The sequence below is a fragment of the Osmerus eperlanus genome, chromosome 19, assembly GCF_963692335.1.
Source record: "Osmerus eperlanus chromosome 19, fOsmEpe2.1, whole genome shotgun sequence".
Taxonomy (NCBI): Eukaryota; Metazoa; Chordata; class Actinopteri; order Osmeriformes; family Osmeridae; genus Osmerus; species Osmerus eperlanus.
In genome coordinates, this window is record NC_085036.1 from 13,397,614 (window position 1) to 13,421,077 (window position 23,464).

At 50.6% G+C, this 23,464-nt stretch overlaps 2 protein-coding genes and 1 long non-coding RNA gene across 4 annotated transcripts; all 3 read right to left on the reverse strand.

Moving 5' to 3' along the window:
• Positions 1-1,190: 1,190 nt before the first annotated feature.
• LOC134039884 (uncharacterized) lies at positions 1,191-3,384 on the reverse strand. The gene is made up of 2 exons (XR_009932836.1): positions 2,369-3,384; positions 1,191-2,337 (listed from the first exon to the last, which is right to left on the reverse strand). It is a non-coding gene; the product is annotated as an uncharacterized LOC134039884 (long non-coding RNA).
• Positions 3,385-4,298: 914 nt separating this feature from the next.
• On the reverse strand, positions 4,299-12,150 carry atp1b2b (ATPase Na+/K+ transporting subunit beta 2b). 2 transcript variants are annotated; one of them, XM_062486024.1, is made up of 8 exons: positions 11,723-12,150; positions 7,871-7,999; positions 7,566-7,670; positions 6,843-7,048; positions 6,515-6,574; positions 5,898-5,924; positions 5,410-5,505; positions 4,299-5,181 (listed from the first exon to the last, which is right to left on the reverse strand). In XM_062486024.1, exons 1-8 carry the CDS (start codon positions 11,811-11,813, stop codon positions 5,014-5,016), a joined length of 882 nt encoding a protein of 293 aa, XP_062342008.1. In that variant the 5' UTR covers positions 11,814-12,150; the 3' UTR covers positions 4,299-5,013. The 2 variants fall into 2 exon arrangements, with proteins under 2 accessions (XP_062342008.1, XP_062342009.1); XM_062486025.1 differs by lacking the exon at positions 5,898-5,924 and having other exon boundaries at positions 11,723-12,149.
• Positions 12,151-16,695: 4,545 nt separating this feature from the next.
• LOC134039867 (neuronal tyrosine-phosphorylated phosphoinositide-3-kinase adapter 1) lies at positions 16,696-22,657 on the reverse strand. Its single transcript, XM_062486004.1, has 5 exons — positions 22,259-22,657; positions 20,109-21,911; positions 18,725-19,000; positions 18,453-18,556; positions 16,696-17,042 (listed from the first exon to the last, which is right to left on the reverse strand). Exons 1-5 carry the CDS (start codon positions 22,563-22,565, stop codon positions 16,707-16,709), a joined length of 2,826 nt encoding a protein of 941 aa, XP_062341988.1. The 5' UTR covers positions 22,566-22,657; the 3' UTR covers positions 16,696-16,706.
• Positions 22,658-23,464: the final 807 nt, after the last annotated feature.

Genomic DNA, 23,464 nt, shown 5'->3' on the forward strand with positions numbered 1-23,464 from the left:
TGTGTATGTGTGTATGTGTGTGTATGTGTGTGTGTGTGTGTGTGTATGTGTGTGTATGTGTGTGTGTGTGTGTGTGTATGTGTGTGTATGTGTGTGTGTGCGTGTATGTGTGTGTATGTGTGTGTAAGTGTGTGTGTGTATGTGTGTGTGTGTGTGTGTGCGTGTGTGTGTGTGTGTGTGTGAGAGAGACAGAGAGAGAGGCAGGGGCAGAACAGAGAGAGGGGCCTAGAGGTGAAAAGATGAGGGGACACAGAGTGAGAGAGAGAGGGGGGCGAGAGAGGTAGAGGGAGAGAGTGCGTGCGTGCGTGTCCTGTGTATCAGTTACTTTTGCTACCCTTCAGCAGACTATTTTAACCACTCTAATGCTTTGTAATCCTTGCTCTCTAGCCTGTCCTTCAACTGGGTCTTGGGTGAGAGGGAGGACACTGAGGAGGGGAAGGAGAGGGGGGGGTGAGAGGGAGGACAGTGAGGAGGGGGAGGAAGGAGAGGGAGGGGGAGGGGGGGAGGAGGGGGAGGAAGGAGAGGGGGGAGGGGGGGAGGAGGAGGGGGAGGAAGGAGAGGGGGGGAGGGGGGGAGGAGGAGGGGGAGGAAGGAGAGGGGGGGCAGTGAGGATGGGGAGGAAGGAGAGGGGGGGCAGTGAGGAGGGGGAGAGGGGGAGAGGGGAGGGGGAGGAGGGGGAGGAAGGAGGGGGGGGAGGGGGAGAAGGGGGAGGAGAAAGGAATAGTAGGGAGAGAAGTGAAGGTCAGAACAAGTCAAGGTTTGAGCTAATCCTGTCAGGTGTTTAGGGACAGACTGGAGGCAGGACACCATGAAACCAACCTGGTATAGAGTCAGTCTAGAGGCAGGACAGGTGAGACCATGAAACCAACCTGATATAGAGTCAGTCTAGAGGCAGGACAGGTGAGACCATGAAACCAACCTGATATAGAGTCAGTCTAGAGGCAGGACAGGTGAGACCATGAAACCAACCTGGTATAGAGTCAGTCTAGAGGCAGGACAGGTGAGACCATGAAACCAACCTGGTATAGAGTCAGTCTAGAGGCAGGACAGGTGAGACCATGAAACCAACCTGATATAGAGTCAGTCTAGAGGCAGGACACCATGTTACTCACCTGTTAAAGACATGACAGGGAGGTGACTGAGGGGAGTGATAAATGACATGATAAATAATCAGATCAAACACGCTGGAAATCCTTCCAATCACCTTTATTGATTTCTCTATTGTTTTTTACATGAACATGAGCAAAAACAACCCAAAAAGTAAACATACAGAAACAGCAACAACTTAAGATTTCAAGAGAATAGAATTATCAACCATTTATATTTAAGGTGAAAGACTGTCCCAAACTGATTTCTGTCTCGTATCACTTTCTTGTGTTTTTTCGTAATCTTCTGAATCCATGTGTTTAATTAGGTAGCATTAACATCAGTTATTAGAATATAATCAGAATTAGACCAAAAACCTTTGAGAAATGCTCAAACTTTTGCCAGTTCTGGTTGAACGTGGAGGTCATGTGAGAGTGTAGCTCTCTATAGGGTCAAATCCCATTTTTTACTCTTCAGTTTACGGATCTTAAACATACACCCACCTATTTTAGGTGTCGTCTAGTCACCTGTGACTAGAGCTAAAATTGCACCACTGCAAACACTCAATACTGCAAATGGCTTGGTTGTAACCAAAAGAATAAATAATTATCTACATTCAAAAAGTATTTAGTGTTGAACCATCTTAAATTCTTACACAATTATTGAGATTACTGGTGACCCAGTATGCTGTCTGGATGCATTTATACAATCCAAGCTAAAATATGATTTCCTCTTTACAACAAAATAACATTAAAAATACTTGATCTCTTTCTTTTTAAATAAAACCAATATGCTTAGTAATCTGTTGGTCAGTCTTGAAAATGGGCGTTGGCAAAAATCTGTATAATATCTTTATGCGAACATCTTATTTACATGTTCAGTCTTTCTCTCTCACTCTCTCTGTGATTTATGACTCTATTCATGTGTTACAGCCATTCCAGGATTAAATACGTCATACAGCCACACAGGAAGTAAATATATTGCTTTTTGAAGACATCTCCAAACGATCATAGAAAAACAGATGACTGGAGACGATAATGATCATTCTGTGACGCTGGAGCAAAACCGATTCTGTCCACCAGGAGGCACTGATGTCATCAAACCTGCTCCTTCTATGTGTTACTAATTAATACAACTGCTAATGACAGTAACGACACAAGGTCTAAGATTCCCCTGGAACGTCTAGGTGCCACCCCAGAGACCAGTGTTGTTGGACCAGGACCAGAACCAGAACCAGAACCAGGGCCAGGACTTGGACCAGGACCAGAACCAGGACTAGGACCAGAACCAGAACCAGAACTAGGACCAAGACCAGAACTAGGACCAGGACCAGGACCAGGACTAGGACCAGAACCAGAACCAGAACTAGGACCAGAACTAGGACCAGGACCAGAACCAGGACATCATGCAGTCATAACTCTCATGAGCATCTTTGGTTGAAAAAGGGAATGTCTTAGTAGAAATCTTTGCACGTGGAAAGTAAAATAAATTTGAAAGTACACCAACACACATGTACCGGTGTACAGTGTTGTAAACTGTCCTATATTCTCACTTGATTACACAGTGTAGTCAGTGTGCTGAAGACATGAGCGGGTCAGTGCAGTGGTTAGGGTTAGCGTCCCAATCTGGCATGGTGTGCTGGCCAGGTTCCATGTGTCTTTCAAAGAAAGGACAAATCAAATACCTGCTCGGGATTAGCCAACCAGATTAAGAGATTACAGACTGAGTGAGCGGGACAGGAAGCCTAATGAGGAAGAGTAGGCGCTCTGTCCCTCTTCCCTGCATGTTCAAACGGGCAGCAGTCACCCACCAGAGGACTGGCTGTTCTAAATCAGTCTGTTCACGTGCCTGATGTCTGGACTGAACCGTTAGATGAAAGTGTATCTCTGAACTGTGCCGTCTGGGTCAGCCCCGGTACAGGCCAACAGGATACAGGGTGAGGATGTGGTTGTATGCTCAACACAGAACAGGGTGAGGATTTACTGAGAGAGACTGAGGCCAACCGAGTGTGGAGGTCATGAGAGGGGTCCTTGTGCCCAGCCAGGGAACTGTGCTTAGCTGTGTTGAGCTGTGCCTAGCTAGGGTGCTGTGTTTAGCTGTAATTGCTTGAATCATCCAAGGCTGCAAGACTGCACCAGAGCACAGGAAATCCTTCTGCTTGGCCTCAGGTCTCACTAGACACGGCCCCACCCCACCACAGTTCAGTGGGACTGGTTCTGCGCTGGTCTCTCCCCTGGTCTCTCCCCTGGTCTCTCCCCTGGTCTCCCCCCTGGTCTCCCCCCTGGTCTCTCCCCTGGTCTCTCCCCTGGTCTCTCCCCTGGTCTCTCCCCTGGTCTCCCCCCTGGTCTCTCCCCTGGTCTCTCCCCTGGTCTCTCCCCTGGTCTTCCCCCTGGTCTCCCCCCTGCTGTCATCCATCTTGAAACTGATTAACACGTAACAGCCGAGAATCCTACCTCAAGCTAAATCACTTCCACCAATGAGATCAAACCTTCTTTTCTACAATGAGTGACTTAACAGACTCCAGACTCTGGTACACTCCTAGACTAGTCACACATTCCCCCTAAAGACAACTACAGGAGAACTCTAAATGCACAAACATGATCACTTGGTCTGATAAATTGATGACTGTTTGGAAGAGAAAAAAAACAACAAAAAACGTTTTCTATCCTCCATCTCCAACATAACACAGTTAAAACATATCACCTTCACATGAACACAAACCCATAGCAAATCAATAAAAAAAAAACACTCCTTTGTCCAGCTACGCACTCACAGACTGGTGTATGTGAGCAGCTGGTGGATATGAGAGAAGTCGTACATGTGTGTGAACATACCACGTCCTTCTCATTCCCCAAGACATATGAACATGAGGGATTGGTTGGCCTGTCATGAACTTCGACCAACGGTTAAGAAACTTTCTGTGAGTGAAAATGATGTTCGATCATATGACCTAAATATTGCACATTGTACATGCAATTTCCCGACCAACAGTTTTTGTATTGTATATGGGATAAACAAACATATCCAAGCGCACATAACAAACGCACGCACGCACGCACCCCCACACACACACACACACACACAGACACACACTTAAAGGTCTTGACTTCAAACCACCCCTTATTGGGAAAGTAAACAGCTATCTCATGTTCCAAGTAAACAGTGGCTGTGTGTAGGTTTTCAGATGGGCACTGCCATACAGCGAGGCTCTCCTGGTGGTCAGTATGACAGATCCTCATTAATAATTGACAAACAGCATTAAACTGAGACAAGAGGCCTCTTAGGACACTAAAGACAACACACACATGCACTTAGCTCCTGCCTCGATCCACCAAAACATGAGTTATTCATTTCGCTTGTTTGATTATTATTTTAAGTGCAACAAAATAGACATACTGATATAAGGTTATGATACTGTATAAATAGATATACACACTGTGGTATTATGTGTATATTCACACTTAGAGGGGTACTCTATAGAGAGCCATCGGGAAGGAGACAACAGGAAGCAGATATGCTGCGCTGTCTCTCCTGGCAAACGTTCAAATCATACATGTTAATGTCCTCTATAGGTCCTAGTTACTCATGCAGTATAAATATACTTCACCTCAAACTAATTTACCGAAAATGATTCATCCCAAAGCGCACAGACAGAAACCGAGCCAGGAAGAAAACCCTCTCTTTCTCCCCCACTCCTCCACTCCTCTCGACCTCCTCTTCCCCCTCTCATCCTCCTCCTCTCATGCAACAGGACACACAATGTCCAATCGACCGGAGGAGCGGAGAGTTGTAAACATGTTTTAGATTTTCTCTGAGGGGTGTTCCTCCGGCTGGTAGTTTCTGTCAGTGTGTACTTGTGCACAGAATGAAGAGATGACACGGGTGTGGGGGGTGGAGGAGGAGGGGGTGTTGTAAGGGAGGATGTATCTATTTTTTTGTGTTGATTCTTAGTTTGAAAGACACTTTCCCGGCAAACTTGTCTCTTTCGCTGCCGGAAGGAATGTTGTTTGCGTTGATCCTGCACTCAACGTTCACATCCACGTTGGCGGTGATGTTGGCGAACTTAATGGCCACCAGAGGCTGGGAGTAGTTCACCTGGGGGCAGACAACAGCGAACCCATTGGCGTCACTCCCTCATGCTGGTCACAGACTGGGGCTGTGTTTGAAATACCTTTTCTTGAGTGCATTTTCTGTCACATTGTAAAATGTTGTGTCACATATTCTGCTGAATGCTGCCTGCAACACGGTACATTTGAAGTGATGTCCTAAACAATATTATGAATCAAGGGATGTTAAGAGTTAGCGAGTTATTTCAGTTTTTACCTGAGCTTTCTTGCCGTAGTACGGATAGTACATCAGGTTGAAGGTACCGTTGGGAGGGTAATATATCAGGGATCCAATCGAGTCGCTGTCTTCTTTCTGCGCGGGGGGCGGGGGTGACATGAATCATTTAGGAGACGCTGTGATCCGAAACACACAAATAGTGCATGTAGAAAGCACAGCGGAAAGGCATTGTTCTAACAGTGTTTCTGTGATTGGAGTCAAGGAACGGTATTTAGCAGGTGCCAAGTAACCACACCTCAGTTACCAGCTAAGAAACAACAATAATATCTACACACACACACATACAGTACATACACACTCTCCTACAACACATTTTCCTCTACATTTATCTGCAGACTACACACGTTTGTATATATATGTATATCAAGGTCACCACCATATCCTGCATCCCTTCCTACTAACCTAATATTTACTCAAACTACAAACTAATACAACTCTATGAGTTTTGTCTTCTTGTGGTATCTTACCCATTCATCTTTGCCAATTCTAATCCTCTGATGGACAGAACAGAACAAGGGAAGGGATGGAAAGCAGCAGAGAGGATGAAGAGAGACATGACAGGCAGCACAGTGACACATGACACGCCTGGGGAAGGACGACGCCTCAAACAGAGACAAGATGGATGTGCCTTGTGTGTGTTCAGGTGCGTGTGTTGAGGAGGAAGAGGAGATGGAGGTTCAGGTGTGTGTGGTCAGGTGTGTGTGTTGAGGAGGAAGAGGAGATGGAGGTTCAGGTGTGTGTGTTGAGGAGGAAGAGGAGATGGAGGTTCAGGTGTGTGTGTTGAGGTGTGTGTGTTAACGAGGAAGAGGAGATGGAGGTTCAGGTGTGTGTGTTGAGGTGTGTGTGTTGAGGTGTGTGTGTTGAGGAGGAAGAGGAGATGGAGGTTCAGGTGTGTGTGTTGAGGAGGAAGAGGAGATGGAGGTTCAGGTGTGTGTGTTGAGGAGGAAGAGGAGATGGAGGTTCAGGTGTGTGTGTTGAGGTGTGTGTGTTGAGGAGGAAGAGGAGATGGAGGTTCAGGTGTGTGTGTTGAGGTGTGTGTGTTGAGGTGTGTGTGTTGAGGAGGAAGAGGAGATGGGTTTGTCACCTTTGGTCCACAGGTGACATAAGGAGCCTGGCCGTCCTTTCCTGGCAACAACCCGATTACCTGCAGACAGACAGGCAGACATTTAGGCAGACAGACAGACAGGCAGTTAGACAGACAGACATTTAGGCAGACAGACAGATATACAGACAGATATACAGACAGATATACAGACTGACAGACGAAACAGATGTACACCAGCGTAGAACACCAGTTATACGATTCCGCATCCGAAAGCTGCGTTCTTCACTAGAACTGTCTCTTTCTGAATCCCCTCCAGGTCTCCTAGCAACACCATCCCATCCCTCTACCATCCCCCACCCTGCCTTACCCGGTTCAGCTTGATAATGATGCACGGCTTGCCATCCTGGTATCCATAGTAACGGTCATTTATTCCGGAGCATTCTTCCAGCACGGTGCGATTGAACTGGCAGGAGCGTTTGGGGTTGTTCTTTACGTCTCCACTGTCGTCCTGCACGAAGTACTGATCCGGTGTGCACATGTCGTTCGTCTGGGCCTGGAAGGAGTCGTTATACGCTGCCAAGGACAGAGGTTGGAGGTCAGAGGTCAGAGGGGAAAGTGACACCTGGAGCAGCTCAACACAGTGGAACACACCTGGCAGGACATGTTTTTGCCATGGAAGGAGTCATAATCGCAAACAAAAATATACAAAAATATCTGTTTCGACATGATGGAAGGTGTGTTTGTGAGGTGTGTGGAGGGTTGTGTGGAGGGTGTAAAGGTGTGTGGAGGGGGTAAAGGTGTGTGGAGGGGGTAAAGGTGTGTGGAGGGTGTGTGGAGGGGGTAAAGGTGTGTGGAGGGGTGTGTGGAGGGTGTGTGGAGGGGGTAAAGGTGTGTGGAGGGGTGTGTGGAGGGTGTGTGGAGGGGGTAAAGGTGTGTGGAGGGGTGTGTGGAGGGTGTGTGGAGGGGGTAAAGGTGTGTGGAGGGGTGTGTGGAGGGTGTGTGGAGGGGGTAAAGGTGTGTGGAGGGGTGTGTGGAGGGTGTAAGGGTGTGTGGAGGGTGTAAAGGTGTGTGGAGGGTCAAGGAGACTCACGGTTCAGGAACTTGTCCAGTGCCTGAGCATAACTGTCCCAGCTCTCTGTGTCCTCAGTGTTGTACACAATCTCCAGAGCTTCCCCTCTGGGTCTGATCATCATTCCTACACACACACACACACACACACACACACCGACACACAGACACATATTTAGAAAGGCGAGTACTAAGGAATACAGGTATACTGATGTGAGAAGTCCAGAACAAGACTGTAAAGGTGTATTCATCGTTGCATGTTGGCCAGGACACTCTGGCAAAAGTTAAATCAGTTAAAGATTAAAGGATGGTTAAAGGTTACAGTACCTGGAGTGGACAGCCTGTCCTGCCAGGTGGGTTTGTGGTCGTCCAGGGTCTGCAGCATCACGTACATGGTGAGAACGAACACCCCCGCCAAGAAGATGTAGAACACCAGGTAGAAGAGCAGGATCAGACCTTCGCAGGGACAGGAAGCACACACACTCAACTTCCTGCTACGTCAACCACATCCACGGGTTTCCTTTATTCAGCGGACGCTTTTATCCGAAGAGACGTAATGACCGGTCATGACAGGAAATGACTGGTCAGAAGTGTATGGGTCTAACGGTGTTACGTGGTGAGAGTCAGAAAATCGATTTACCACGCGTAGTGCAACGAAACCACATCTCAGCTACCAGGCATGGCGCAACAATGATTATATCTTAACAGTCAGAAATATCTCAACCATTGTGTTACATGGTCCAGTCCAGCAGTAATATCTCAACCACAGTGTTGCATGGTACAGTACACATATACAGTATATCAGATCTGAATTGCTGGATCAAGTTTGTGAGTGCTGCTGGTATTACTGCTAGTACTGTTGCTCCTGGTTCTATCACACCCACTCCTCCATTTTGAGACGGGTCAAAATACCCACTTACACACATCGGTGTCTCCCTTCTCACACAGCATCAATGAATCCAGGGTTGAATGGCTGGTCTTTGTGTAATTTAATTATGAAGTAACTCTAACATAGAGCTGAGCAGAGTTGGGGGGAGGGGGGAGGAGGGGAGGGAGAGAGAGGTGACAGACGGAGGGAGAGAGGGGAGGAGGAGCCCTCCTAGAGATAAGTGACAAGGGTCAGGGGATTAGCCTGTGTTCTGTTCATATTGACACATCCAGGCCACCGTAGCTCCAGCCTCTGACGAATCACCGCCATGTAACAACCTCTAGCTGTAGTAAAATTATATAACGTCCATGTCCAGGATTTTAGTATAATTTGATTCAGAGGACTAGCAATGACTGTTGACAGTAGAAATGTATGCCAGTCCGGAAGCATTTTGGGTAAAATCCAACAAATTAATCAGATGAGCTGATTGGAATTATCATGATATCCTCCTCCCCTTCCCTCCATTCCCCCTCCTCCCCCTCCTCTCTGCTCTCTCCAACACCGAAGGCCCATCCTAAAAGCGGCCTGCATCTTTGCTGGATAGGGCCCACCGCAGAGCTCCACCGCTGGGCCCCCTGTCCCAGGGTCTCACTGCCATCCCAGAATGCTCTGCATGGGGTGGAGATGCTCCTCTGTGGGATCGGTGACAAACTGGAGGCTCTTGGTGAGTGAGAGTGACTGGCTGTGTGTGTGTATGTGGTGTGTGGTTGTGTGTGTGTGTGTGGTGTGTGTGTATGTGGTGTGTGTGTCTGTGTGTATGTGTGGGTGTGTGTGTGATATGTGTGTGTGTGTGTGGGTGTGTGTGTATGTGGTACGTGTGTGTGTGGAGGAGGTTGTTGTGATCCGATGAGTGTAACCTCATACAGAGAGGATCGGATGAGGAGGACCCCTGCTGAGACAGCAGATCATCACAGGGAGGCCCTCTAGTCCTGCAGCATCAGATACTCCTGCTATCATCTAACCCTGGATACACTCTCTGTCTCTGTCTCAACACCCACACTACCATACTATATAGTATCTCTGTAGTATCGAACATTGTATGGCAGTAAAGGTGTTGGGATGCACCATTGGTCTTTAGCTCCCACACCTTCCCTGGGAAGCGTGCTCGGTGGAGGTCAGGGGTCAGGCAGGGTCGATGTTGGAAAAATTGAAGATGTAACTGTTATCCTGTATAAGAATGATTCTGTGTTCAGTATTCCTTGGGTGAGAGAGGCCTACCCCCAAATCTGAACTCTGGGTAAACATACAAGACCCTTATCCCGGATCCTGCTAGGGTGTCTGGTTCTCTCTGAGCGCTCGGAGCGAGACGCTGACAGATGTTCTGCTCTTCCTTGTCATGCCTCCATCACAGACAGGGCTGAAAGCATGGAACAAAATGGTGCCCGGGGCCGGCTCATTGTGTTGGATCTCCTCTGTGATGATGGGTGTGTCTTTCCCTGGTTGGGGTGATATTACCAGTGAATGCTAATGTTGTCAGTCAATTAGCAAGATTAAACAACATGCATATGAGCTGGGGGGGGGGGTAATATTCATGCTTTTTTCAAAGGATCTAACAACTATTTACATAATTGCTCTTACACACAAACACTCAAGCATGCACACACACACACACAAACACACACACACACACACACACACACACACAGGCACACTGTAGACTGTCAGAGAAAGTTCACTCAAATGAGTGCACTCAATTTACCAATACTTTTGTTTCTGTCACGCACAAACGACTTAATCATTCTGGACCGCACTATCTTAGTTGTATTCTCCACCAGAGATTCATGTGAGGGTTAAGAGATGCGTAGATACGGGCCCAGATTACTAGCACCACGCTAGTCAGGATAGACCCGTCAAAGACCCAAGAATAGCGTATCTGTACACGTTTGGGTTCGCTACAGGAATAGAGGAATTAAGCAGCCTTAAAGAGCACGGCTTAGCGAGGCGAACAGTCCTCAGAACACCCGGAGACTTTGACCGGGCCAAGCAGGTGGTACCGGAAGAAAACTGGAGTCATGGTAACCACACCCAGTGACATCACCGTCTATCTAGAATGCGTGTTGGATAGAAGGGCTATACATACTGATTCGTTTGATGTCATGAAGCCTACATTTTATTGTCTTGTCATTCTCTCTCTCGCTCGCTGTGTGTGTGTAGGTGGAGGAATGTGGTCTTATCTTTAGTCGCCTAAATTTAATTTCAGGACACAAGGGGAATTAAATCGTCCAATAATTTAAAATCTGCCATTGATATTCACCGGTCAGCCAATGAAGTCATTAGATTAGGATTAAATACGTCGCTGATTTACTCCCCCGTGGATTGGGGGAAGGGGGGAGGGGAGAGGGGGGGAGGGTGGTTTGGAGGTGATACAAATAGAACTGGGCCTTTGGCTTTACACAGATTAAAAAACCCCAATGTCATTAGAAAAGAGCCATATGCGCGTATTTAATTTCCACGAACCTTGGAATCTGCTGCAGGTTAGAGCGATATGCACAGAGAGACAGCCAATGGTAATTTTCTTGCTTGGCGCATTATGTAAGACATGGACGCCTAGTGCACAAGTCTATTCTTTAGGCTACATATAGCCTAACGATTCGAGCAAATGACATATCTGTATAATTTTTAACACAAATATCTTCGTTCAAATGTACACGTTGAAACTAAAATGTGTAAATATACAGAAAATGGATGCAACATGTCCTGTTCTGTTAGATTACAGCGCACCAGATGGTGGATTAGCTTTATCTGAAATCACTGTGCCGAGGACATTCATCCTTCTCAATCAAGTGAAACACAGTTGAAGTGTATTAGTGCACGACGAACTATATGAACTGTCGTTTGTCCGATTCAAATGAACCCCCAAGCCAACTCGAGCCCCGGCGCATTGCGCAGGGAACTCAGTGGAATTAATTATTAAATAAAAAAAGAATCATGCAGGCAAATGTTGCCGGCTCCCGTAGGCGCATTCCGCACCAAGTGCCGCATTTGAGTTTCAGCACCTATCGCACTGGACAGCGACTAAGCTCATTACCTAATGGCCTGTATGCAGTATGCTCACGTTGAACGGCGCAAAAACGCTAATACATTTTTTTTTTTTTATTCCGCTAGGTGCTCTCTGTGCCGGCTGAACAAGCTGGACTACTGTGTTGGGTGACCGACGCATACGAATGAAATCAATAGGAAACCGTCGGAGGTGTTGGAGGAGTGATGGAGGCGGAGGAGCAGCGGATGCAGAAATGGACGACCGCACTCACCCCAGCTGCTCGCAGTTCTGCCCAGGAACTCCCGCGTCCTCGGGTTCCAGATAAACTCCTTCCAAGTGCTCTTCTCTGCATCCTTTGCCATGTTGACGTCTTGTTGGTCTACCGGTTCTTTGGTTTAGGGTGAAATAGCCCTCTCAGGTGTGCGGCCTAAACTGTAACGCCAGTTACTGTGCGGCTCTGTCAAATAAGCAGCACCAATTAGTCAAACACAGAAGCCTTGGATCATGTGCGTGGATAAAGACTTTCCCCCGAAAGAAATGAATGAGAAACCCGACACTGTCGACAGTATCTGATTACGGATGGTGACGACTATGAAGCCGATGCTACACTCACAGACCCGTTATATTCCCTCCCCCTGAATCTAGTCCGCATGCCGCAGAGTTTAGATGACTGATGCAGAACTGTGCTGATACTGCGGTAAAGCGCGCTCTCCTCCCACCGCAAGCCTCTCTCTCGTTCACCGTCATTTGGCCCACGAGCCCCCCCCCCCTCCCGCCCCCACCCTGCCATCGAGTCGATCCCTTCCTGCTAGGAAAACACGAGACGCTAAACAGATTGCTTTTCTATCCAATCAGATTCCCTTGAATTTAAGCGCTGTGCGATGACGCGACTCTCAGAGGGAACGAGCGTCAGTCATGAAAGTGTCAAACATGGTGGATTCCTTACTCACCTACCATGCTATACCTAGCCAAACCACCCCAGTCCTGCCCATCACAGCCAAATACCCACCTTAACACCATCCCAACCATAACCCTGCCTATCCCAGCCATACCCAAGTTAGACTAACCCCAGCCAGTCTCAATCCTACCCTACCCAACCCAGACCTACCTAGCCCTACCCAACACAGCACAGACCTACCTAGCCCTACCCAGCCTAGTCCTATCCAGACCTTTTCAGCCCCACCCCACCCAGACATACCGAGCCTGTCTCCTCCTTGGCTTCCAGCAGCACTAGTTGTGCAGCAACTCCCTGAACCCTGCCTCTCATCGATCTGACAGCAGGCTTTCATTAGCAGGCTTGGCTGGGTCTGGGCCTGCATAGCATGGAGGTGTCTGGTCTGGTGTCTGGTCTGTCCCCTCCAGCCCATCTCCCCTCCAGCCCATCTCCCCTCCAGCCCATCTCCCCTCCAGCCCATCTCCCCTCCAGCCCATCTCCCCTCCAGCCCATCTCCCCTCCAGCCCATCTCCCCTCCAGCCCATCTCCCCTCCAGCCCATCTCCCCTCCAGCCCATCTCCCCTCCAGCCCATCTCCCCTCCAGCCCATCTCCCCTCCAGCCCATCTCTCCTCACAGCTTGATACCAGGGACTGAGGGACACACGCAAACTCAACTTTTAAGACTAGTTCTGACTTGTATGTCACTGTGTGTGTGTGTTTGTGTGTGTGGATAGTGCATGTGTGTGCTCACAGTGTGTGTGTGTGTTTGTGTGTATGTGTGCTGCATTGATAGGTGCATGCATCAAGCAAATCGCTTTGGAGGAGAACAGCGTCGCCCTCACCTGGATGTGTTGAGTGTTGCAGCACGGAGGATTCCAGCGCAAGGTCATCGAGTTCGCAAGCCATCATGGTCCTGTCTCTGAGAGAACATATTAGACATTCAGGGGTGGAGCAGTGATTTTAAATGTGTGGAGGTTGTAAGCTCATACCACAATCATTCAAAAATATCTGCAATATGAATATAAAACATAAATGTGATTTTCTTTACAGTTTATATAGTAGATACTGTGTAACAGCATGAAACAGGAGATACCACAGAGAGGAAATGTTCTGTTCATCATATAAAATTTGTTTAATGACGATATCAATGCAAATATAGCACTACAGTGATGTCCAAGGTACACTGTCTCTTACCATATCAGTATAGCATGGCACTCATATTATGGCCACTGTTTTAGTAGACACAAAAAGCAGACAGCTTCTGTAAACTAGGTTGTCATGAAATAAAACAAGATGATTACTTGGTATATCTGGAGCATACAGATGGGGCACACTTGTCAATATCTGGATAATTATATAATATATAATATTAATTATATTATATATTATATTCCATATATTATTAATAATATATGGAACATTTTCAATGTGAGGATCACCTGCATGCATTGCACTTGCCCTGTTCCTCAGCCTGGCTCTGAGGCCTTGCTGGTCTGGGCCGGGAGGAGGGTGGCGGGGGGGGGGGGGGGGTGGCGGGGGGGGGGAGGGGGTGGGGTGGGGAAGGTAGGGTAGAAAGGGGAAGAAGGTGGAGGGAAGGGGGGGTGGTGGGAGGGGAGGGAGGCGGTGGATGGTGGGAGGTAGGGGGGAGGTGGATGGTGGGAGGTAGGGGGGAGGTGGATGGTGGGAGGTAGGGGGGAGGTGGATGGTGGGAGGTAGGGGGGAGGTGGATGGTGGGAGGTAGGGGGGAGGTGGATGGTGGGAGGTAGGGGGGAGGTGGATGGTGGGAGGTAGGGGGGAGGTGGATGGTGGGAGGTAGGGGGGAGGTGGATGGTGGGAGGTAGGGGGGAGGTGGATGGTGGGAGGTAGGGGGGAGGTGGAATTGGAGGTAAAGGGGAGGGCTCTGCTCCATCAACACCTAGCAGGGCGGCATGTGGAGAGGAGTCAACCTGGTTCAAGGAAACCATGTCGGTTATAAGTTCTCACTGAGTGTAACTGTACAGGTTGGTGCTAGCTAAACCACAACAACAACCAAGAGACATTCAAGTGCCTTTATACTGTCACAGAGAGTCACTCTTCAAAAGTACAAACTTCATCGCACGTGGCTTTCAGAAAGAAAAAAAAGTAACAGGAACAGTGTCAGTACGTCTGCAGGGGAGGTTCTGTCACAGAGATTCAGTTTACGTCAACAGATCTAGTTCAGATAGCAGCAAAGTATTTAAAAATGTCCAAATAATAATAAAACAGAATCGTTCAAACCTGTACATAAACAAAACATATGTAGAAAAGAGCTGAACTATAGAAACTGTACGGCTTAAAGGGAATCTTGCATAAATTGAAGTGGCCTGTGACTGTCCTTGAGGGTGGTTTATGTCAGAAGAAGACAGATGTGGACCGGTTTCAACAGATAATTCCTTTTTTTTTTCTTTTTTAGAAAAAACAAATGAACAAATTCAGGTTTATACATTATGCTACATTATATTATTGATTATAAGTATGAAAGTGGAAATAATTGCTACATTTTCAATACAGTTGTACATATGTATTTACATTACCGTGGGGTGGGTCTGCTCAAGTCTAGGCTGCATGTTGTGCAGATATATCCAGCATTCTGTCTGAAGGAGAGGAGGACTAGTTTCAGGCGACGGTGGGATGTGCCAGTGCTGATATCTTTGTTTGTGGTTTGTGGGGTTGAACGACCATTTAAACACGTGAATCTGAGTGTGCAGACTCACTTCTGAACCCCTGAACCCTGTCTGTCTGAGTCCAGGTTAACACCCTGAACCCTGTCTGTCTGAGTCCAGGTTAACACCTACGATATGTGCCACATGACAGCTGACTGATTCATCCTCGACAACACCATAACCTGTTCATACAATCACAACATGACAGTTTAGAAGGACTCTCGATGGAGTACGGTATGATTATGGTACAGATTAATATGATATTCAATTCTATGATCTAGTCAAGGTTAAAACTGGACGTGATCATCTCCACACGCATGTTGTACAACACTGTATTTCTGGTATGTCAAGCGGGAAATGACACAGTAATTACTTCATTCAAGTCTTAGATATGTTAGGCTAGCTGACACACATTTTAATAATGAAACTCCAACACTGGGAGCATATTGCTATAAAATCGCAGAAACATTGAGAAAGTCAGTATATATTTACATTACAAATTTGCAAACGGTTAGGTAGTATTTGCCTCCTCTCTGGTGATGCTTGCCTCCACAACGCAGCAGCGTGATGATCTACTGATAGAGACAGACCACACACATTCCTAAACGCCCCATCGTCCCTCCTCCCTTGTCTGAATCTGTGGTCAGCAGGGCATGTACAGGTACACTATGTGTGTTGGAGACGGCCATGTTTTCAGTGCTGAGCAACAAGCAAACCCAGTGAACCCAAACATCATAACTGGGAGGGAAAGAGCAAAACGGTCCTAAATATCAAGGGTGGTATCACAATTTGAGTTGTTGAAAACAGTTTCTTTGTTCGTATTTGATCAAATTTGACTTTTGATTTTGGGGCACCAGGGTGTTTCGAATCCATGGTGTTTCTAGTCCAGGGTGTTTTTTGGGGGGCCGGGTTCGGTCATTCCTCTGCACCATCTAAATAAGGCCCGAGAGTTTAAGTGTGCTTGAGTCGTGTCAAGATTAGTTTCATCTATAAGTAGTTTCACCGTTTTGTGTGTGATTGTGACAGTGGAGGTACAATCCTAGTCAGAGAGAACTGAGGAACTATGTCCCAGGAACCATTTCTCATTTAGATGTCTCCTTTCTTTTACATTTTAGCTAATAGTTGCTGAGTCACAGCATTTACAATAAAACGACGGGGCTCACTATACCTATTTCAAACTGTGTTTAAGAAAGGACTAGTTCCTGATTGTATCTCTCCAAATAGGGTGACATTTTTCTCCTCTTCTTACTCATCACAAAAAATCATTGCGCGATTACTTTTGGCACAAATTCTCCACCACCCGGCTGCTTTCAGCGTGGTAACCCAACCCTCGTCCAGGCTGCTCAGTAAGCTTTCGGGGGCTCCAGTCCAGAACCCCCCCCCCCCCCAGCCGTCTGTGTGCGGGGACGTGCCCTCGCAGAGGGGTCGGGTCCGCCATCACGCTCTCCTCTTCTTGTGAAGAGTTCCCTTCTCAATCCTACCATGTGTGTGTGTGGTGTGTGTGTGTGGAGTTTGTGATGAGAGTGTGTGCTCTGCCAGTTCCCCCCCCCTCCGCCCCCCCAAACTCCCCCCTTAGATGGCAGTACCCACACCTCTCTCCCCCCCACTAGATGGCAGTGCCCACACCTCTCCCCCCCCCACTAGATGGCAGTGTCCCACACCACCGCTTGCGGCCTCTGGCAGGGCGGGGTGCCAGTCTTGCGAGGCTCTGGTGTTCGTCTCCAGCTGGGAAGGATGGGCATGCTGTCCTGCTTGCACAGGCTCTTGTCGGGGCGCCGATGGGCCTTGATCTCCTTGCACAGGCAGCGCTTGCGCTCGATCACCTCCAGGAGCTTCCCGTCCCGCTGCGTCTGGGCGGCCGACGGGATGGCGCCCCCAGTGGAGGGAGGGTGTCCCTGCGCCAGCTGGGCCAGGTGCTGGAACTGCAGGTGGAGCTGCTGCTGTCTGGACGGGGCGGGGCTGCAGGGTGCCGGGGTCTGCGACACCACAACGGAGATATTAAGTCTGCTATTATAGATTGTATGAGATAGATATTAATTACATATAGATATTAAAACAGCTTCTGAAATATTTAGTGCCTTTTTGGGGGCGATTTTAGTGACTTTCCTGACATTGCTGTGGCATTAAGGGGGCGGTCCTGCTCATGCCAGATGCTACCACCAGGAGGAAGCACTGCCATAACCAGAGTCCACCACCAGAGGGCACCAGCGCTGTTACCACAGTCCACCACTAGGTGGCAGCGCTGTACCACAGCAGGAGGGAGGGACAGGGCAACATTCTGCTGCACTGAAACTGCGTCAGCATGAGACGCTGCCAAGTGACTGGGAAAAACGCGACGCTATTGGATAGCAGTTTGCTGCTGCCGTTAAAGACTGTGCAGCGCACTCCTCGCGTCTACGCATCTCGTCAGCTCCAGAGCCCTCTCCCCGCTCCTCTGCTGGGAGGCTGGCCACGACCCTATTCTGCTCGCTGGGAACATCGCTACAGGCTATTAATAGACCTGGCGGCGCGCTGCCTTCATCAGCAGTCAGAAACATTATGATGTTCCTAATGCTAATGCTAATACCAGACACTAGTACGGCGGAAAATTGCCATCATCATGCTCAGATTAATGGTCTTCTGGACAGTGATTAAGAATGATGGTCGGTTTCTGGGTGGCTGTGAGAAGATAGTTTTCCTGATGATAGTAAGAAGGTGAGGTACTGAGGCAGTGAGGCAGCTCACCTGGCTAGCTGAGGTAGTGAGGTAGCGAGGTAGCTCATCTGGCTAGCTGAGGTAGTGAGGTAGTGAGGTAGCTCACCTGGCTAGCTGAGGTAGTGAGGCAGCTCACCTGTCTAGCTGAGGTAGTGAGGTAGCTCACCTGGCTAGCTGAGGTAGTGAGGTAGCTCACCTGGCTAGCTGAGGTAGTGAGGTAGTGAGGTAGCTCACCTGGCTAGCTGAGGTAGTGAGGTAGCTCACCTGGCTAGCTGAGGTAGTGAGGCAGCTCACCTGTCTAGCTGAGGTAGTGAGGTAGCTCACCTGGCTAGCTGAGGTAGTGAGGTAGCTCACCTGGCTAGCTGAGGTAGTGAGGTAGTGAGGTAGCTCACCTGGCTAGCTGAGGTAGTGAGGTAGCTCACCTGGCTAGCTGAGGTAGTGAGGCAGCTCACCTGTCTAGCTGAGGTAGTGAGGTAGCTCACCTGGCTAGCTGAGGTAGTGAGGTAGCTCACCTGGCTAGCTGAGGTAGTGAGGCAGCTCACCTGTCTAGCTGAGGTAGTGAGGTAGCTCACCTGGCTAGCTGAGGTAGAGAGACAGCTCACCTGGCTAGCTGAGGTAGCGAGGTAGCTCACCTGGCCAGCTGAGGTAGTGAGGTAGCTCACCTGGCTAGCTGAGGTAGCGAGGCAGCTCACCTGACTCTGAGCCTCTCGGCCAGGAAGGCTGCTCTGCCGGGTCACGTCTCCTCCGGCTAGTCTCACTCCCGACGTGGAGGACGAGCGGCCCAGTCTGCCCAGCTCTGCAACACACACACACACACACACTTTAGAGCACAGAACTCACATCCAGGACAACCCAAGAGCACAGAACACACATGTACATCCGAAGCGACACACAAACACTGCATCCGAGTTACATCCTCTACTTCAGGGTGAGGGTTTTTGGGGGTTAGGGTGTGTGGGGTTACCTCCATTCCGGCAAGCGGGGAAGGTCTGGCAGGGCAGAGGCAGCCATCCTCTGGGCAGGTCCCTGAAGCCTACGTTGCCCTCTAACCCCGCCAGCCCCTGGGCGTGGCCTCTGGCACTGCCCTCCAATCCTGCCAGCCCCTGGGCGTGGCCTCTGGCGCTGCCGCCGCTGAAACGCACGGGGATCCCGGAGTGTCCTCCTCTGTGGTGTCCCGCCTCCTCCTGGCCCAGGCGCAGCAGGGCATCTGCGCTGCCGTTCCACGCCCGGCTCTCGTTCTCTGAAGGGAGAGGAACAGCAGGTCAGGCCCAGAGGAACAGCAGGTCAGGCCCAGAGGAACAGCAGGTCAGGCCCAGAGGAACACCAGGTCAGGCCCAGAGGAACAGCAGGTCAGGCCCAGAGGAACAGCAGGTCAGGCCCAGAGGAACAGCAGGTCGGGCTCAGAGAAACAACAGGTCAGGCCCAGAGGAACAGCAGGTCAGGCCCAGAGGAACAGCAGGTCAGGCCCAGAGGAACAGCAGGTCGGGCTCAGAGAAACAACAGGTCAGGCCCAGAGGAACAGCAGGTCAGGCCCAGAGGAACACCAGGTCAGGCCCAGAGGAACACCAGGTCAGGCCCAGAGGAACAGCAGGTCGGGCTCAGAGGAACAGCAGGTCAGGCCCAGAGGAACAGCAGGTCAGGCCCAGAGGAACAGCAGGTCAGGCCCAGAGGAACACCAGGTCAGGCCCAGAGGAACAACAGGTCAGGCCCAGAGGAACAGCAGGTCAGGCTCAGAGGAACAGCAGGTCAGGCCCAGAGGAACAACAGGTCAGGCCCAGAGGAACACCAGGTCAGGCCCAGAGGAACAACAGGTCAGGCCCAGAGGAACACCAGGTCAGGCCCAGAGGAACAGCAGGTCAGGCCCAGAGGAACAGCAGGTCAGGCCCAGAGGAACAACAGGTCAGGCCCATAGGAACACCAGGTCAGGCCCAGAGGAACAGCAGGTCAGGCCCAGAGGAACACCAGGTCAGGCCCAGAGGAACACCAGGTCAGGCCCAGAGGAACAGCAGGTCAGGCCCAGAGGAACAGCAGCTCACGGGAGAAGGGCGACTCTCTCTCTTTGATGATGTCGTTATTTAGATCAGCATTTTATTATTTTAGCAGATGCTTCTGATTACGCAGATGCTAATTCAGATTGCCAAAATAAATGTACAAATTATAAATACGTTGTATTATTAGCTCATTATACAAACCCCAGAATTTGTATAAGCAAATATTACAGATACCACAAATGTCACAAAGATTATACGCTGACAATGACTTTAAACCCCCTTTTCTTTCAACTGGCGCAGCCAACTGACCTTGTGACCCCCCATTCCCCTCTCCCCCCTCCCCTCCGGTCCACTTACTCTCTGCCTCTCTGGTTCCATGACTGAACGACAGCTTCCTCTGCATGGGCCAGTGGGAGCCCTCGTCTGAGAAGCCCAGGCCCCCAGCGCTGTCCCAGGGCACGAATCCAGCCTTGCCCTGGAGGGGACCCGGAACCGTGCTACTCTTGGAGGCCATGTCGCCCCCGCCGGAGAGCCCTGAGGGGTGCAGCGAGGGCAGCTGGGGCCCCCCTCGCAGACTGTCGTAGGCCGGGGGCCGGCGGAAGCCCCCAGAGGGGTAGGTCCACAGTAGGGGGCTGTCCGAGGAGGGGGGCTTGTAGGCGGGGAGGGCGTGGGGGGTGTGGGGGGCGTGGGAGCGATGGAGGTGGGGGCGAGAGTGAGGGCGATGGGAGGAGGAGGTGAGGGTTGGGGCGGAGCTGGTCTGTAAGGAGTGACAGCTGGTTGTGGGGATGTTCTCTTTTTGAGAGGAGTGACTCCCTCTCTCTCTGTCTCGATCTCTCTCTCTGTCTCTCTCTCTGTCTCTCTCTCTGTCTCTGTCTCTCTCTCTGTCTCTGTCTTTCTCCCTGTCTCTGTCTCTGTTTCTCTCTCCTCTTTCTCGGTCTCTATCCCTCTCCCTCTCCTCCTTGTCCGACTTCAAGAGGAAGCTGACAGACTTGCCCTCCTTGCCCGAGCCCTGGGTCTGTGTCTGGGCGCAGGACTGGCTGGAGGTCTGGGAGCCGGTCTTGCCAGGGGCAGGGGAGTCCCCTCGTTCTGGTTTGCGGTAGTGGTGGTAGTGGGAGGGCCGGTGCTGGGGGTGGTGGTGGTGGTGGTGGGAGTAGGGGGAGGTGGACTTGGAGGAGGGAGGCAGCGGGGTGGAGTGGCTCCGTGCCCTGAGGCCGGGCGCAGGCCCCAGCGAGATGTCTCTACGGTCGGCCTGCTTGTCCTCCTTCCCCCCTGAGGGGTCTTTAGACCCGGACAGGGGCATGGGGAGGTTGGAGGAGGTGGTGGAGGAGCCTGACAGGAGCACCGGGAGGTTGGAGGAGGGGGTGGAGGATGAGGAGCCGGCTGGAGCCGTGAGGCTGGAGGAGGACTGGATGCTGATGGTCCCCAGCTTGGTGGAGGTCTTGTGCTGGACCCCCACCCCACTGGAGGCGGCAGCTGGCTGGGGGAAGGCTAGCAGGGGGGGCCGGTGCTGGAGGAGGTTGGGGAAGGGGGCTGGGATTTTACTGTTGGTCTCTGTCTCTGGTTTGCCCCCCTGGAGCAGGTAGGGGGTGGGGGCCCGCGGGGGGTGGGGGCTGGAGGACAGGACCTGGGGGACAGGGGTGGAGGAGGTGGAGGAGGGGAGGGGCGAGGAGAGGGAGATGGAGACTGTGGCTTTAGTTTTGGAGGAGCAGGACGGGGAGGAGGAGGAGGGGCGGGGGAGGGGAGAGGAGGCGCTGGAGGAGGAGGCGGCAGAGTGGTGGTGGTGGTGTTTGGAGGGTCGTAGCTTCTCCTGTTTGAGCGGCAGGCGTTTGTGGGAGTCCCTGCTGTCCGGTAGAGAGTACTTCATCTCCTCGTAGATGGCCTCGCTCTGGTCCGAGTCCGAGTCGGGCGTGGTGGCGGCAGGGGTGACGGGGTGAGGCGTCTGGCTGTCTCTGGTGAACACCTGGCCCACCATCTCTATGTAAACGGGCTCATCGTCCCCCAGAGCACCCTGGCCTTCGGGCCCCTGGAAGGGGAGGGGCGTGGTGGGGGGGCCGGGCCGGGGGTGCGGGGGGTCAAAGGAGAGCTGGGTACTGGGGCTCCGCTTTGGCTTCAGAGGAGGAACCTTCTTGCTCATGTCTCCTGAGTCTGACTTCTTCATGGCTGAGGAGCGACAGAGAGAGAGAGAGAGAGAGAGAGAGAGAGAGAGAGAGAGAGAGAGAGAGAGAGAGAGAGAGAGAGAGAGAGAGAGAGAGAGAGAGAGAGAGAGAGAGAGAGAGAGAGAGGTGTGTCGGCCAGGTGTGTCAGCATTGGCATATACTGTACAGTTGTAGTGCAGCAGATATACAAGTTCTGCATAATTCTATATTATATTTATTTAGCAGATACTTTCATCCAAAGCGACAGACAAACAGGGAATATGGAAAGTCCAGCAGAGTCTCAGCGACCAGGAGTGCATGGTCTACAGTCTATCTAACGGTCTATCTTTCAGCGGCCGCCACCGATCTTACCGTTCTTCTTGTCCGAGTGTTTGGACTGCGATGGTGGGGGCGGAGGGGGCGCCTCGGGGGGCCCGTGAGAGGCGCGGGGGTCGGAGGAGTTGGAGCTGAGCCGGGTGCTTGGGTGTCGTCTGGGCTTGGTGGGGGGGCAGCGCCCCCCGTGCTGCGACTGGGTGTCCGAGTAGTCCCCGTTCTCCAGGCCGGCGTCCCCCGGGGCCCCCGCGCCCACGGCGTGGCAGGACTGGGAGCGGGGGGCCATGGCGGAGGAGCAGGAGTGGGGGGACAGAGCCTGGGAGGCCGGCATGGTCATGAAGCCCATGCGGAAGTGACGTCGGAAGGAGGCCAAGTCCCGGACCTTCCCCACGGTGGCCGACGACGGGTCCTTCTGGCTGGAGCTGATGAGACACAACGTGTTACTCTGTTACTGTGTTACTGTGTGTTACTGTGTGTTACTGTGTTACTGTGTTACTGTGTGTTACTGTGTTACTGTGTTACTGTGTGTTACTGTGTTACTGTGTGTTACTGTGTTACTGTGTTACTGAGTTACTGCGTGTTACTGTGTTACTGTGTGTTACTGCGTTACTGTGTTACTGCGTGTTACTGTGTTACTGTGTTACTGTGTGTTACTGCGTTACTGTGTTACTGCGTGTTACTGTGTTACTGTGTTACTGTGTTACTGTGTGTTACTGTGTTACTGTGTTACTGCGTGTTACTGTGTTACTGTGTTACTGCGTGTTACTGTGTTACTGTGTTACTGCGTGTTACTGTGTTACTGTGTGTTACTGTGTGTTACTGTGTGTTACTGTGTTACTGTGTGTTACTGCATGTTACTGTGTGTTACTGTGTTACTGTGTGTTACTGTGTTACTGTGTTAATGTGTTACTGTGTGTTACTATGTTACTGTGTGTTACTATGTGTTACTGTGTTACTGTGTGTTACTGCATCTTACTGTGTGTTACTATGTTACTGTGTGTTACTATGTGTTACTGTGTTACTGTGTGTTACTATGTGTTACTGCGTGTTATTGCACGCTACTGTGTGTTACTGTGTGCTACTGTGTGGTATTGTGTGTTACTGCATATTGCAGTACAGTACTGTACATTACTACACAGGCACATTCCTGCTCACAGTCATTCAGTAAAGAACCTTATTTCTTCTCTTACTGTGTTCCTCGCTTTGCTTCTCATTCTCTCTAAAGGGTCTTTAAATAGCTTCCAG